At 34.5% G+C, this 16850-nt stretch overlaps 1 protein-coding gene across 1 annotated transcript in view; it reads right to left on the reverse strand.

The window, feature by feature from the left end:
* The window catches only part of zcchc14 (zinc finger, CCHC domain containing 14), a 56642-nt gene that overhangs the window by 11738 nt on the left and 28054 nt on the right, over positions 1-16850 (reverse strand). Inside the window, exons 3-9 of the mRNA XM_087311916.1 lie at positions 11818-11888; positions 9905-9976; positions 9594-9679; positions 7798-7892; positions 3401-3437; positions 3030-3315; positions 578-666 (exon numbers count right to left, since the gene is read on the reverse strand). Coding sequence (XP_087168042.1) covers positions 578-666; positions 3030-3315; positions 3401-3437; positions 7798-7892; positions 9594-9679; positions 9905-9976; positions 11818-11888 — 736 coding nt within the window. The remainder of the gene's footprint in view (positions 1-577; positions 667-3029; positions 3316-3400; positions 3438-7797; positions 7893-9593; positions 9680-9904; positions 9977-11817; positions 11889-16850) is intronic.

Below are 16850 nucleotides of genomic sequence, written 5' to 3' on the forward strand. Positions count from 1 at the left end.
AAAAGTGCGACTGCTGAGAGTGCAAGCAGCTAGGGTAACCGGCCTTTGCGGCCAAAAAACGGACCGGCCCACCATGAATTCTCCCGGTCCTCCCGATTAGCCAATCAGGGCCTGGTGGCAACACAATGAACCTAAGATGAAGATGACCTCATCATGTATTCTCCTTCGTGTTTTTTTAAATCTTTATTAGTTTCTTTCTGAAGATATTTTGAAGATTGCTTGTACCTATCAACTTCTCCCATAGTGGGAATTTCTTTTTTTATTACTATAAAAGACAATGAGTGCCAGCAATTAGCATTTTTCAAAATATCTATTTATGTAAATAAGAAGAAACAAAAGAAAGAATCTAACAAAATTTGAACACGTGAAGGGTGAGTAAATGATTACAGAATTTAAATTTTTGGGTAAACTATCCCTTTAACCGTATCACCTGACTGCTGATCACATGGTACACGGCATAGCTATAAATCCCCAGTTGACAAGTTACCTCTAAGCTGAACTCTTTTACAAGTTTGATTCTTGTAATTATGGTAATTATGAACGCACTTCTTTCTCCTGTCACCCAAACCAAACTCACTTCTGAAGCTCCAGCTGAGTCTTTAGTTTCTTCTTGGCCCCCTGAGTGAGGTCGTATTTGTTGAGATCCTCTTCTGTGAGCGCGAGGAACTGTAAGTGAATAAAGAGATCAGCATTTAGATTAACTGCAGTTGGAGAGATATCAGTGTCAGGAAGAAAATATGTATTCCTTGGCTACAATATCTGAAATCCCTTCCCTAAGCATCTCCTTCAAATATCCAATCCTCTGTGGACACTTTGGCAATAGAATCGTCATTGGCTTTTATAATCTTATTTCTTATATTCCGACATACATTATATTGCTATATATTTATTTTGGATATACAGTAGTCAACATATGAAGTGAATCAAAAAATTCATCAAAACTGTCCTAAGACAAGATTAAATGTTATTAAATTGTTGTTAGTTTTAGACAGCTTTGATAAACTTGTCTGATTCACTTTAAATGTTGACTACTGTAATCTGAAATATTAATAACAAAACTTTTATTTTGTATTTAAACTTTTCTTTGATAGAATATGATGCTTTTTGGTGGGGAGCTGTCTGGTGGAGTTGGACGAACGTGAAGAAACTGGGGGTAGGCAGAGTTCAGATCCCCCAATAGTATCTCTGTGGGCCCAAACAGTGTGTGGGCCCTTAGAATCATCTTAACTTTTTCCCCCTTAGCGGCGCCCCTGCTTACATTCATTGTCACAATGATTAATTTCTGATTTAGATGATTTAAAGTAAATCTATTTGTTGAACATGTACTGCATGCCTAAAGCATTCACTCAATGTCACTATCTCATTTTTTGGTGGAAGTGGCGTTTAGCAGCTTTTGCATTTGACCTCTTCATGTACAGTTGAAGTCTTTTTTAATTTTCCAAATGATGTTTAACAGAGCAAGGAAATTTTCACAGTATGTCTGATAATATTTTTTCTTCTGGAAAAAGTCTTATTTGTTTTATTTTGGCTAGAATAAAAGCAGTTTTTAATTTCTTAAACACCATTTTAGGGACAAAATGATCAGCCCCTTTTAGCTAATTTTTTAAGACTGTATACAGAACAAACCATCATTATACAATAACTTGCCTAATTCCCCTAACTTGCCTAGGTAAGCCTTTAAATGCCACTTTAAGCTGTATAGAAGTGTCTTGAGGATTTAAAAATTTAAACTAAATAATGCACAAATTAGTGTATACTCCATCAGCTTTGCATTTAATTAAGAGATTTATAAACTATTACAGCTCAGAACAAGGTTTTGTTTCTATGTTTGATGTTTTGTGACAAGTAGCCATGTAATAAACAGGATAAAGTACATCCAGGACCAACCCAAGCTCATTCTGAAAACGTAGTCCCGCGGACGTTTCTGGAGACAGCGGAATATGTCCCGGCAGGTACGTACGGCCGCGTTAATTTTTTTCAAGCGAACGCTAAGGGGCGGTGTGACGCCGTTCCCTATCGCGCTTGCAGGCTGGCCGGCCACTAACCTTCTTGTGGAGGGCTTCCCAGCTGCAACCCGTTTGTCCACTCAGCTCACCGTGTATGTCAGCAGGCTCGAGATGCAGAGAGGAGTTGACCACGGCGATCTGTTTCGAGTCAGGGGAAAAGCGGTTCCAGCAATCAGGTAAGACAAAAACAGAATCCCAAAAATTAAGTGAACGAGTTTCGTAACAGGGTGAGAACGCCGTGAAATCCCAAAACGCGGTAGAATAAAAAAAATCAGGGCTTTTATATTTTTTGGACGGCTTTTTGTAAACTGTCGCTCGGGTTTAGGGAAGTGAGCGGGCAGGCGGGTCGATCGGTAAAATTGGTTGGGTTCAGGGAAGGAGGAGGGCGGGTCGGCCGATTGGCTGGTGGCGCAGTCAATCATCCGGTCAGTCGGACAGCGGCCTCTGGTGGGTTCACGCAAGAACAGCGCGGGCCCGAACCGCACTCGCGAGAGGCGTCTGAGGTGCGAAAAAACGCACAACAGCGGCCTCTCGCGGATTCGCAAAAACAAAAACTGCAGCCGTACGTACCCGCCGGGACGTATTCCGCGGTCTCCAGAAACGTCCGCGGGACTACGTTTCCACAATGAGCCCAGGTTGTCCAGGACAGTTGTTTTCACAAAATAAAGTCCTTAAGTCTTCGATAACAGTGCTCAGATTCACATCGGGCTGTTGATAAGCCTGTTGGGCTTCATACTGTGATAAAAACCTCCTGGATGTGCTTTATCCCTAACATAATGACTTACGCTGCAACATGACAAAGGTTCAAAGACATTTTTTAGCCATTCTAGGGTCAAATTTGGTTGCATATCCATGTGATTTTCTCATATTGTAGAGCATAGGTGTTCAAGACTAGTGTGAGTTAGAGGTGGTTTGAGCTAAACACTGCAGTGCCCTCCAGGAACAGTGGAGGGACCAGGAATGGTTTGAGACCGTTGTTGTAGACGGTTGTTTTCTGTGACACTTTCATTTTCAGTTTCATACCTCTTCCATAGTGAGCTGTTTGAAGACAGGGTAGTATTTGTGCAAGCGCAGTTTGCGGAGCCAGTCCAGGATGCCGTTCTGCTCTGGACTAGGCTGTTGTGGTTGGGCCGCAGGGTTAGAGAGGTGCGTCTGTGGTGAATTGGCATCATTGATGGGCACAGGAGCACCAGGGAGGATGGTGACTGCTGTCTGTGGAGGGAGAGGTGGCAGGTGGGCAGGAGAGCTCTGCTGAAGGGGTGTGTGGATGCTCAGGACAGGCTGGATGCTGGCCACACCACAAATAGGCCTGGAAAAGAGCGAGAGAGAGGATTTATGGATGGAAAGAAGAGAGATGCAGGATCGTTTGTGTTAATAGGTAGTTAAAAACTCACCGACTAGCTCCTCTATACTGAAGCAAACAGCTCAGATCTGGAAATGATGAAAGGGATGAAAGTAAGCATGAAATCCACATGTACTATTGTTGTTTTTATTAGAATTTTGTAGTATTAAATTAACTTTGCACATAATTATTTTTGTTCAATTAAATAGAATAACTATTCTAACTATAAGTATGAGGGCGAGATTAATCTGTCACTCACATGAGATTCACCAATAGTAAACCACAAGCATCCAATCAACTCCTAATGGATGAAATAATGTCTCTCTCACTTTTTTATCCTTGATTGAGAAACCATTTTGCTTGGATTTTTTTTATCACAACAGGGGGAAAAACTATGGCAACTTGTCTTTAATGTTGATTTCAAGAAGTAAAAGTTGGCTTGAAATGAAAAGATTATACAAAATAGACCATAAAATCTCAAAAAAGTCACATTTCAGATCTACAGTTGCAATCAGAATTATTAGCCCTTGAATTATTAGCCCTCTTGTTTATTTTTGCCCCAATGTCTGTTTAACGAGAGCATATTTTTTTCAACACATTTCTAAACATAATAGTTTTAATAACTCATTTCTAACTGATTTATTTTATCTTTGTCATGATGACAGTAAATAATATTTTACTACATATTTTTCAAGACAATTCTATACAACTTAAAGTGACATTTAAAGGCTTAACTAAATTAATTAGGTTAACTAGGCAGGTTAGGATAATTAGGCAAGTGATTGTATAACGATGGTTTGTTCTGTAGACCAGTGGTTCTCAAACTGTGGTACGTGTACTACTAGTGGTACGCAGGCTTCCTTTAGTGGTACACGGAGGAATGAAATATGTCATGTACATGCTACACACATTTCAAAATTGATCAAAAATGATGGATATAATATGCCATATATAACATATAGCCTATATTTCTGAGGTAATCTGCCATGTATTTTAACTGTGCAGAGTTGTAGCTGCTTTATTGGGCCTACTACGCTACTGTATTTCAATACTTCTCATTTTGGTGGTACTTGGAGAGACTATTTTTTTCTGAGGTGGTACTTGATGAAAGAAGTTTGAGAACCACTGCTGTAGACTATCGAAAAATATATAGCTTGAAGGGGCTAATAAAATTTACTTTAAAATGGGTTTTAAAATTTTTTAAAAAGATTTTATTCTAGCTGAAGTAAAGCATATAAGGCTTTCTCCAGAAGAATAAAATATTATTAGACAAACTGAGAATTTCCTTGCTTTGTTAAACATCATTTGGGAAATATTACAAATTAAAAAATAAAAGGGACTAATAATTCTGACTGCAACTGTAAATGAAAAACATAATATATATATATATATATATATATATATATATATATATATATATATATATATATATATATATATATATATATATATATATATTATAAATCCATTTAGGACCTTTAAAATGCATTTTAAATGAACTTTTTAACTAAATCAAAATATAAAATTGATTTGTTAGTTATTTATTAAAAAATAAATATAATTTCTATATACAAAAAGTTGCCTGATTGAGAAAAGAACATTTTTTTTATGTTTTTAGGACAATTAAGCGTATTTTGACCCAAATGTTAAATACAGTAATGTTTCTGATTGATTATGAAGATACACAATACAGATGTAGAACAGTTTTATATGTTTTCAGATCATATTTTAATAATTTTTAAATAAAAGTGTTGTAATAGTATTGTAAACCTGCTGCTTTGTACTGTATCTGCTTTTTGTGTCGCCTCTTTGCCAGGTCGTCATTGTAAATGAGAACTGGTTCTTAATTGACTTACTTGGTTAAGTAAAGGTTATGATTATTTATTTAACAAATATATTTATTTTTCCCCTTGTTTTTGGGATGAATAATAAATACATGTACATTTTTGACAGGTTTTGTTAGTTTAATGCAATCTTGTTATGAAAATTTTAAATCGATCCAAACAACTCTTTTATTTGTTCTCTTACAATGACTAATCTCATCCTCACATTTGTACTTTATTTAAGGATTCCCTCCGAATGAGCCCAATTCAAGTCTGCGACTATAAAGCCAACGTTTTCAAAGCTATAAGGCTTAATCAGATGGACCATTTGCACTAGTGGTGTATCGGATTCCAAATCTCACAGTTCAGATTAGATGATGTTTTTTTTAGTCTCGGATTAGCATTTTTCAGATTAGCCAAAAAGAAGTGGGGACAAATGTGATTTGCTCTCTGTTTATTACCAAAACAGTACTGCAGGGCACTTTGGGTTTTAACAAACAGAACTTAGAACTTGTAATTTTATTAAATATGAAATGAAGAAATAATCAGCTGAATAAAAATAAATTGCAAAATATATTCAGTAATGTGAAAAATACCCTGCTACTACTACTGTTGCTGATAACGCTAAATGTATAAGTCGAACATTAAAGTTTTTACAACCCATATTTATTTTTAGTCTCATTTTCAATTAATGATTGATTTATTCACTCATCTAACTTCATGTTTCATTGCAAGATAGATAATTTTTGAAGAATTATTCAGTGGCATATTTTTAATGCCTGGTTAAACCTATATACCATTTATCTATTGGATAAATAATGTAATTGCTGGCTACAACTTTCATTTTTGAGCGTCAATAAATGCATATGACGGTGATTTTAATCTCTACCATAAATATCAGTGGTTATATCTAAACTATAAACTGTTACCCTAGTACTTCTGTGTTATTTGACTGTATGTAAACTAAAGACTAAAGCTCTTTCTTGATTTTTGCGTTTTTCAAACACAGAATTGAATGCTGCGATTCGAAGGATTAATAAACATAAGCAAATCAGCATCATTTTTAATTTATGTTGTGTGGGTGTTGAGATCCCGATCTTTTATTGAGTCATCGTGCAGCTTACACTGAATGCATGGATGCAGGCTAAAAAAGTAGTGACAGAAAACACCTTTAATAACCTAAGAAACCCACCACATCCCGAATAACCTACCACAACTTGTTCTGTCATCATTATATTTTACAGGAAAGCCTAAATGCTTTCATACATATGATCTGAATGACACGAGAGACTGTCCACAACGGCTTTTGTTTACTGCTGTCACTTTTTGTTTTTGAAGCTCAAACTTACATCTGCAAGACTATACAACAATATAAATGCTCAAGAAATCAGAATTGCACTTATTTCTATGCAAAGGGGGTTTCCGTCTCCCTTCCCCCAACACTAAAAATAACTCCACTGACACACATCTAGGTTCTAGTGGCCTTTGCTCCTATTAATAGTTCTCCATGATGAGGTCACTACTGAAGCCTTCCAGCACAAGCAGGTCAAATCAAACCCTCCTCTGAGCTGAAACAAATGCAGTTTTTCCTTAATACAATAGGCATGCTTGCACTACCTTTCGAATTGCGCAAAATGAAAATAAGCCAAATGGAAGCGAGACAATTTTATGACAAAAAAACAATTTTTCTTTCACATTTACAGGTCGCTTCACATATATAGGTCACATGATCATTCTTAAAATTCCACATGAACAGGAAGTTATGTTGGTCTCCTTCCTAAACTAAAATGGACTACTGAGTAAGGGCTTTCTTTATGCACATCATTCACTAATAGCAAACTAATGGTAAAATAATATTGTGAATTAAAAATTAAAAAAGTAGATAAACTTGGATTAATTAATTGTGCACCTACAGAGTAACACTCTGCACTAGCACAACACATTTGGATTTCACACAGACTTCGATTACAAATAATGGTTGTAGAATTGGCTGCAATGTAAGCAAACTTAGGTACAGTTGAAGTCAGAATTATTAGCCCTCCTAAATTATTAGCCCCCCTTTTATTTTCAGAATGAAGATTTTTTCCAACACAGTTCTAAACATAATTGTTTTAATACCTAATTTCTACTAACTGATTTATTTTATTTGCCATGATGACAGTAAATAACATTTTACTAGATATTTTTACGATACTAGTTTTCAGATTAAAGTGCATTTTAAAGGCTTAATTAGGTTAAGTAGGCAAGTTGGAGAAATTAGGCAAGTTATTGCATAACGATGGTTTGTTCTGTTGACAATCGAAAACAATTATTGCTTAAGGGGCTAATAATAATGACCTTAAAATGTTTTTTAAAAATTAAAAACTGCTTTTATTCTAGCCAAAATAAAACAAATAAGGCTTTAAGAAGTCATTTTGACTTCAACTGTATATCTGTAACCATGATTTTTCTTGAATGATATATCAAAAAAGGACAAATAATAATCACATAAAACTTGGTTAATGAAAATACCAAAAATTTGCAGTTTAAGTTTTTAAATATTTGTAATGAAACTTATTGTGTTGCCCAGAAGATAAGCTCTTTGGCAATGTGTGATGGATGAGCCATTTTGAAATAAGGGACTCACTTGTGCTGGCTGGAAGCTGTGGTGCGGATGAAGTGCTGAAGAAGAAACGGACTTTATCATGTTTGAGAACTTGAGGCGGAAGTGAGGTCAAGCATCTGTGGGATTGAGAAAAAATGAACAAATTTTATTACAATTTTAATTAGTCAAATCAAAACCCAAGGCTGGGTGGTCTAACAAAATTATTGATGACTATGCCCCAAAATATTATCTTCTTCTTGGTGCTGAAAACCTTGTTGGCAGTGTGCCGACATGATGTACAACTTTGATTCAGACATCCAAATCAATCTAGAAAAAAAAAAAATAATAATAATAATAAATCTAAAAAAAAAAAAAAGACTAGAAAAAGGTATTGTCTAAAAAAGGTATTGTCTAAAAAGACTTACTAAAATTACTATTTGAAATAAATTAAACTTCAATAATAAACATATTACATTTTACTCAAACAAAAAACTTTAAATCAGAAATCCAAAGGAACTGAATTGTCAAGTGGTCTCTTAATTTTTTAAATGTAGCTGTAATTGTTTAAATAAATAAATAAATAAATATATTCAATATAAATTGTCAAATAAAAATAAGTACTATAATTATTATTACAACAACAATAACAACAACAACAACAATAATAATAATAATTAATAATAATAAGAAGAAGAATTAAAATGTATTATTAATAATTATAATAATGACAATATTAAAATTAATAATAATACAATATCAAAATTAATAACAATATTAATAACAAAATCAATAATAATAATAATAATAAATTAATAATAAAATAACAAAATCGATGATATTAATAATAAAAATTCATAATTATACTATTTATAATAAATACTAATAACAAAATCAATAATAAAAATAATAACATTAATAATAACATAAACAAAATCAATAATAATAATAATAATAATTAATAATAACAATAAAACAATTTATAATAATAATATTAACAAAATCAATACTACTACTACTACTAATAATAATAAAATTAATAATAATAATAATAATAATAATAACAAAATCAATAATAAAATCATTATTCATAATAATAACGAAACAAATAATAAAATCAATAATAATAATAATAATAAAATTTGTAATAATAATAATAAAAAATCAATAATATTAATAATAAAAACAAAATTAATAATAATAATAAAATCAATAATATTAATAAAATTACTATTATTAATAATAATAGGGCGATGTGGTGGCGCAGAAGGTAGCGCTGTCGCCTAACAGCAAGAAGGTCACTGGTTCAAACCTCGGCTAAGTCAGTTGCCATTTCTGTGTGGAGTTTGCATGTTCTCCCTGCGTTCATGTGTTTTTTTTTCATAGTGTATAGTGTCCCATTTGAGACGCAGCTTATGAGTGTGAATTTGTGTGTTTGGATGTTTCCCAGGGGTGGGTTGGGGCTGGTAGGGCATGCGCTGCGTAAAATATGTGCTGGATAAGTTGGCGGTTCATTCCGCTGTGGCGACCCCAGATTAATAAAGGGACTAAACCGACAAGAAAATGAATTGTTTGATTGATTGAATGAATAAATGAATAATAATAATAATTATAATAATAATATAGGCACGAATAAAACAATACTAGATAGATACATTTCTCAACTTATATTTTCACTAAACGTTTTTAAGCATTAAAAAAATTTGTGAATTATATTTTTGAAACTGAATTTTTATTCTGTCTACAAATATATAGCAAATATTCAATTTAAAGCCCAGATTTATTAAAACACACTAATCACTAGCAAAGTTGTGCATGTTGTGCTTAGAAGCCAGAAATACCGTGGATCTAGTTCATGAGTGGAATCAAGTCCAGGCATCTGAGGCAGAAGCTTCTCCAGACATTCATCGGGAAAGAGCGGAGAGAGCTGGAAAAAAGACACAATAACACAAGAGTTTCATGACTTTTACAAGCTGCCATTACTGATACTGAACACAGCACTGATAATTCTACACAATCAAAGCACCTTTCGAAATCTTTCCAGTCCATTAAAACGACAACATGTAGTTTATGATACACACAGTTTATTTTAAGACTTTTCGCCTTTACACATTGGCTCAACATTTCTCACACACACATGACTGTCACTCACCTGAGAGATCAAATCCGCTACTTCCTGAGGGGTTTTGCTGACAGTCGACAAAGTAGAGTCAGACCATAAGGCCTTAGAAAAAAAAATATACATAGTTTTACCATTTTGGCAACAATTAATTTATAAAACATACGAAAAAATGACACAATACAAGTATGTTCTGGAAAAAGAAGTTGCACCATGTCAAAATTGTACGGCTAAAGTCAAAATAATTAGCCCTCCAATGATTTTCTGTTTCAAATATTTCCCGATTGATCTTTAACGGAGCAAGGAATTTTTCCCAGTGTTTCCATTAATATTTTCTTCTTCTGCAGAAATATTTATTTGTTTAATTTCAGCTAGAATAAAAGCAGTTTAAATACAGTTTAAGGCTATTATTAGCCAGCTTAAGCAATTTTTGTTCGATTGTCTACAGAACAAACAAATTTTATCAAAACAATTTGGAAAAATTAATAAAAAGATAATAGCTAGCTCCAAGAACACATTTGTCCACCAAAAAAACCTGTAAAAACGACTTTGTTCACTGATGTCTTTCATATCAGATAAATGTGCACATTTGCTATAGGCAATAACTATATTGCTATAGGCAATATAGTTAGTATTGGTCCACATAGTCGGTTTGTTGTGTGTTCCACACATTATCTCTCATCAGGTAAACTTTGGAGTATGATTGTCACGATACTGGAATTTGATACCAATCGGTACTGACATTTTAAAAACGTCCATTTACCACGAACATTTAGATGCTGTTGAGCGCATTCTTAAACAGCGCTGATTTACCATTGTGTTCACGTGCTCAACATAAATTACAGTGATTGGCCTTGAAAGTCAGCAAACTCACCGCTGTTTACTGAGCGTAACCACAAATACAGCGACACTGAAGCATTTCAAAGTCTCGACGATCAGCTGGTTTGTCTATAAGCTGACATATGAGCGATCGGCTGATGAATCACAGCTTTAAAACGCTCCAGTGTCTCTGTGGTTCCACTCAGTAAACAGCATGACTTTCACGGGTAATCCCAGTCATTTCTGTTGAGCATGTGAACACAATGGCAAATCAGCACTGTTTATAGACATGCTACACACACACACATATATATATATATATATATATATATATATATATATATATATATATATATATATATATATGGTTTACCGTTAACATTAGTTATAAACCTTCCCAGAGATAGGTTGCAGCTGAAAGGGCATCCACTGCGTAAAACAAGTGCTGGATAAGTTTGCGGTTTATTCCACTGTGGCGACGCCAGATTATTAAAGGGACTAAGCCGAAAAGAAAATTAACTAATTAATTAATTATAAACATTGATTATAGCGGCCTACATATATTTATTTAAAGTACATCTAAAACAAGTGATATTGAAGACATGTCCTTTATAAATACATATTTCTCTAAGTAAGCACCAATCCAAATGTGTCCACATGTTGCTTCCTTGACATTGATTTGATTATGTACGTCCACAATTCTTAAACCTTTCCTAAAGTCAAATCTAAGCACTTTTCAAGATCTTTCCAAGTTTTCAGCACTTTTTAAAGGTCGCAAATGACATATTTATAAATACTGTATAAACATACTCTATCAAGTTAAATCAGATGCTGTTTAATGGAATTCTACAGTATAGTATTCTAAGGAAAATGTTTGATGGTATGTTTGCCCCATGCTCAAAACTGAACTACTGTAATTTCACTATGAAACCAACACAATAACATTTTCAACCCTGCAAGTCATCTGGGAGATTGTAAGAACAATTCTGGAAAATTAGGTATATAACATTCAGGAGACATTGACAATTTTTTTAGAGAATATTTGAATAAGATAACACAACAATAAACTGAATTAAAAAAATTACTAAATAATAAAAAATTATGCTGAAAACTAACAGGTAACTCACCTCCAGGATGTATTCGGTTGACTTGTCTGATTTGGATGTAACTCCTCTTAGTTCAATTCTTTCAACATACACTGAACAAAAAAACAAAAGAAAAACAAAAATTACAATAATTAAAAAAAAAACAACTCAACCTTTTAAACAAATGCTGTTCTTTCTATTCGTCAAAGAATCATCGTCATAGTTTTAACAAAAAATATAAAGCAGAACTACTGTTTTAGTAGCATCATCTTACATTGATAATAATAAATGTTTCTTTAAGCACCTAGTCACCATATAACTATTCAGTACTTAATAGGGGTGTCACGATTTCGATTTTTAATCGAAATCGATCAAAATTTATGCTCAATTTCGATTATCGAATCAAAAAATAGAATCGTCGATGCTGCCACGCCCCCATGTCACGTCAGCTTGGCTTGCCAAGCGGGAAAAAAACAGGCTTGTTGAAGTGCTTGTTAAACGGCAGAAGCAGGAGACCCGTCGACAGAACTTAAACCCTCTCCTCTTTCAATGAAGTCGCCGGTGTGTAAGCATTTTGGATTTCCAGTGAGTTATGTTGACAACGTTCGTGTTGTCGACAAAAAAAAAAACACAGTTTTGCAAGCTCTGCTATGTACGTATTACGTACGGTTCGTCCGATAGACAACAACGGCATGGCGATCCTCCGCCCGCCCCCGTTGCAAATCCGCTCGCGAAAAGTACACACTCAGGCCCTGTTTACACTGTCTTTGTTTTTAAATGGCATTTTAGAACGACAACGATTTGACATACACAGTGGCGTGTAGCATTTCTGAGCAGCCCTTCTTCCTCTCTACCTCTGAAAATGCACATCACGTGACCACACAGACACAGACGCACACAGCCATGCGCTTCAGACAGCAGGTCCAGGCAGTCAGAGGACCGCTTCAATCTTTTACTCACTTGTACTTAGTCATTTTAGCGAACACCTCAGATACTGTTGGCTGCTTCCTGTTGGTTGTGCCTCTTTTTTTACCGACGCCATTATAACGACACGGATCACTGCCTATTCACGAGTCCTGCAGAAAAAGTGATTGACAGGTGGTAATTATGTGTGTAACTTGCCTTTATTTATTTACTGTATGATTTGTTTATGGGTAAAACAAAGACCATGCAGGTCAGGTAGTTTAAACGGTAGGCTACAAATAATTAATTGGTCATTAATTAATTAATTATTCATAATCGAAAATCGAATCGAATCGTGCCTTCAGAATCGAAAATGTAATCGAATCGAGAATTTGGAGGATCGTGACACCCTTAGTACTTAACTATTAAAGGTGCTGTTTGTAAGTTTTTATAAAAGCATAAAAATACCACAATATGTTTGCAGATATTAGAAACTTGCAAAGTAAACATTCTTGTTTATCTGAAAAACAATGCTGAAGTCAGATATTCTGCTTTGAAAATGTGAGTCACGTGCTGGAACGTCTGTCTTTGTTTTGGTCCCTTTACCCCACCCACTGCCAGTTCAGAAAAAATTATATATCAGCAGCCCGGGTTGCCTTGGTGGAAAACAGAGTATTTGATTCATTCATTCATAAAATGTTATGCGCTGACTGTCACCATAGATAAAAAAGTAGTTATTAGGAATGAGTTAAACTATTATGTTTAAAAATGTGTTGTAAATAAATCATGTGTCGAAGACGGAAATCAAGAATGAATGAAGGCAAAACTAAACGAGTTGAATATGACTTTCATGAGCGTGACTGAAAACTACATTTGATCAATGTGTTACAACTGTTCTTTGGTACTTGTTCAATACTGCATTTCCTAAGGTAAAACTATAGACACTAGATTTCTGATTCATAATGGTCTCTGCATAGCCGAGGACTTCCGGGACTGGTGAAAGAGTGCTCTTTTAATGGAATCTGATAGAAAAAAACCTCCGCATTTCAAGACGCAGGTGTCTGTGGTCCTTTTAAGGTTATCAAAAATCACTGTTTACATGGTGGTCTAGACTGTAAATCAGAGTATTGTCTAAATCATGTTAAAATCAGAGCATTGGTGCCTATATACACACTCATTAAAAGTCCCAAATGATGTCAGAGACAGTGCATTCCTCTGCCTTTGAGTTCTCAAAGGTGTCATTAAGTTTGACATGTTTCCCCCTTACACGCAACTTTTGTAAAGCATCTGCTACATGTTTCCGTGTCAAAATCCTTGCTTGTAAAATACGCTTTAGAACGCTTAGTTTAAGCAAATATGATGATCTCGATCAGGTGTGTTGATCTGAAGAGAGTCGCAAATGCACTGTACTGCGTGCGTTGTGTGCATCTGTTCCCAAAGCAACAAGAACAAGCACCTGAAATCGCCTGTCTGTACTCCTCAAAGTTGTTTAGAATTAAATGTTTAGAGATGGTGTGACATGCGAACCTATGTGTGCCTTTGATGCACCCCTTGATGCTTCTTGCGTCCTTGTCGCAGCACCAGTGGCACCGAAACTAGGAACCGAAATTCATATGCTGATTTGATCCGGTACATACAAGGTACCGGTGCTATAGAGGCACCAGATTTCGGAACCCAACCCTAATGAGGTGTACCTGAGGTGATCACTGTCAGTTTATCCTGTTGTTCGGCTGCAAGAAATAGGATTAGTTTGTAAAATATAATTAAAGTGTTGGTTAGGACAAAAAGCTACTTTTAATATGGAAAATATTTCTTCTATTGCGCGCCGCTGCTTTTATTTTAGAAAAAGACTTAAATCAGCCTTTGCTGGTGTCATTAATCTGGCAACTTGCTCTAGTGTGTGTTTTGAATCAAAAGTGCAATACCTAATTCATCCACTGGGTGTCAAACTTACATACTGCACCATTAAAGGGCATAAACACACGACCAAATCACCAAAAAAACTTTAAAGAAAATATTAAATAAAACTGATTTCTAAAATTTACAAAAGAATCTCAATGTCACTAAAATAACACTGGTGGGCAGAAAAAGTTGGATTTTTTTTTTTCACATTTGCATTTTGACAACAATATTTGGTTTTATATAACTTAATGAGAAGCACTGAATCCCCGAGCCTAGAATAGGAATTAGACACAACCTCTCCTATATGTATTGCGTTGGTATTATTGCAGTCTGTTTTGGATTCCATTAGAGGAGAGGAGAATGAGAGAAAAATCCTCCAGAATTTAATAACCTCTCAGACGGTTTCTGGCAGGTTTCAACTCATTTCTGCATATTTAGCTAAGAAGGAAGAACCTGAGAGGCGAGAATTTAAGCCTTCGGGTGATTCATTTCACAACAGAGTTTTGAGGGTGAATCTGGGACTTCAACACTTCGAGATGAAGTTCGAAACAGAAAGCATGATAAAAATGTTAGCAAAAACATCACAGAGTGAAAAGCAAGAAAGACAAAGGACTATAAATGAACTGTTTTATAAACTTTTCTTTTTTCCACCTTCATATTCCTTTCTCTGATACATTAGCTATGTTTCCATCCAAAAGTGCAAATAAACTTTATGTGCAAAACTGGAATATTGTATTAAAGACCTGCTAATAAAGCAGCGTTTCCTTCCAACAAGTCAAAGCGAATAAAATCGTCACTTCCTGATTATCTGCCGCCAAATATCAACAATAAAACAAAATTTGCTGCGGTAGGAGAAGCTGCGTCAATCTTTTCTTCACTTAATAAATTACTTGCGCCTAAGAGAACAATCCTGACTTGCAGTGAACGCGCGTGAGACGCGGAACACAGATGCACTTGATTCTGGAGGTCATTAATAATTTAATAACACTAATACTGAAAGGGTTAAGGCGTTTTAGAATGACCAAAACAACATTTTAGACGTTTTACAGTGTGCTCAGCCTGCTGGTTTATCCATTCACACACATTTTTATCATCACATAATCTCTTAGAACAAAAACACATGACTTGATTTAATGCGCATACTGGAGTTTGTGCTGTAATAGTGTTTCCACCGCAGTTTATGCACATATTTTCTTATCGAATTCAAAGTTTATGCTACTCTTACTACTCTTACTCCTACTTTTACTTTTTATGCATTTTTTTCTTTTATTTATGTGCATCTTGTCGTTTCTATAAATTGTTTTTCATGTTTTTTTTTTAAAAAAGCGTTATTTTAAAAAGAAGAAAAAAGTTCAAAGGGGGCTAATAATTCTGACTTCAACTATATATATATATATATATATATATATTCTATTTTCTTTTTTAAATATTTCCCAAATGATGTTTAACAGAGCAAGCAAATTTTCACAGTATGTCTGATAATATTTTTTCTTCTGGAGAAAGTCTTATTTGTTTTATTTCGGCTAGAATAAAAGCAGTTTTTAATTTTTAAACATCATTTTTAAGATTTTTAAGACAAAATTATATGCTATTAAGCTATGCAATAACTTGCCTAATTACCCTAACCAGCCTAACCTAATTAACCTAGTTAAGCTTTTAAATGTCACTTTAAGCTGTATAAAAGTATCTTGAAAAATATCTAGTCAAATATTATTTACTGTCATCATGGCAAAGATCAAATAAATCCATTATTAGAAATGAGATATTAAAACTATTGTGTTTAAAAATGTGTAAAAAAAAATGTCTCTTTTAAACAGAAATTGGGGGAAAATAACGCTATTTAGTTAGTTTAGATTTATTTATTTAGTTATTTAGAATTAAATGTTTAGAAATGGTACGACAAAAGTATCTTTAAGAATCCTATAGTCTTTGGTGTGACACAACGCATACCTATGTGTGCCTTTGATGTACCTCTTGATACTTCTTATGTCCTTGTTGCAGCACCAGTGGCACCGAAATTTATATGCAGATTTGGTCTGGTGCATACCGGTTACATGGCACTGGGTTTCGATACCTAACCCTACTTGTGAGAGACTGTTCTCATTCTCAGGTCACATCAATCCATAAAAAAAGGGCCACATTGTCCCCTGATAATGTCAACAGACTGGTCTGTCTCAGCAACTGGCTGAATGTAAAGGAGGACTAAACAAAATATCTTCTACTTTTAAATGAATGTTCTCAACTCTCAGTAATACAACTTTTCAATGAGT

This window comes from Danio rerio, chromosome 25 (assembly GCF_052040795.2).
Source record: "Danio rerio strain M-AB ecotype USA chromosome 25, GRCz13ab, whole genome shotgun sequence".
In the NCBI taxonomy this organism is placed as follows: Eukaryota; Metazoa; Chordata; class Actinopteri; order Cypriniformes; family Danionidae; genus Danio; species Danio rerio.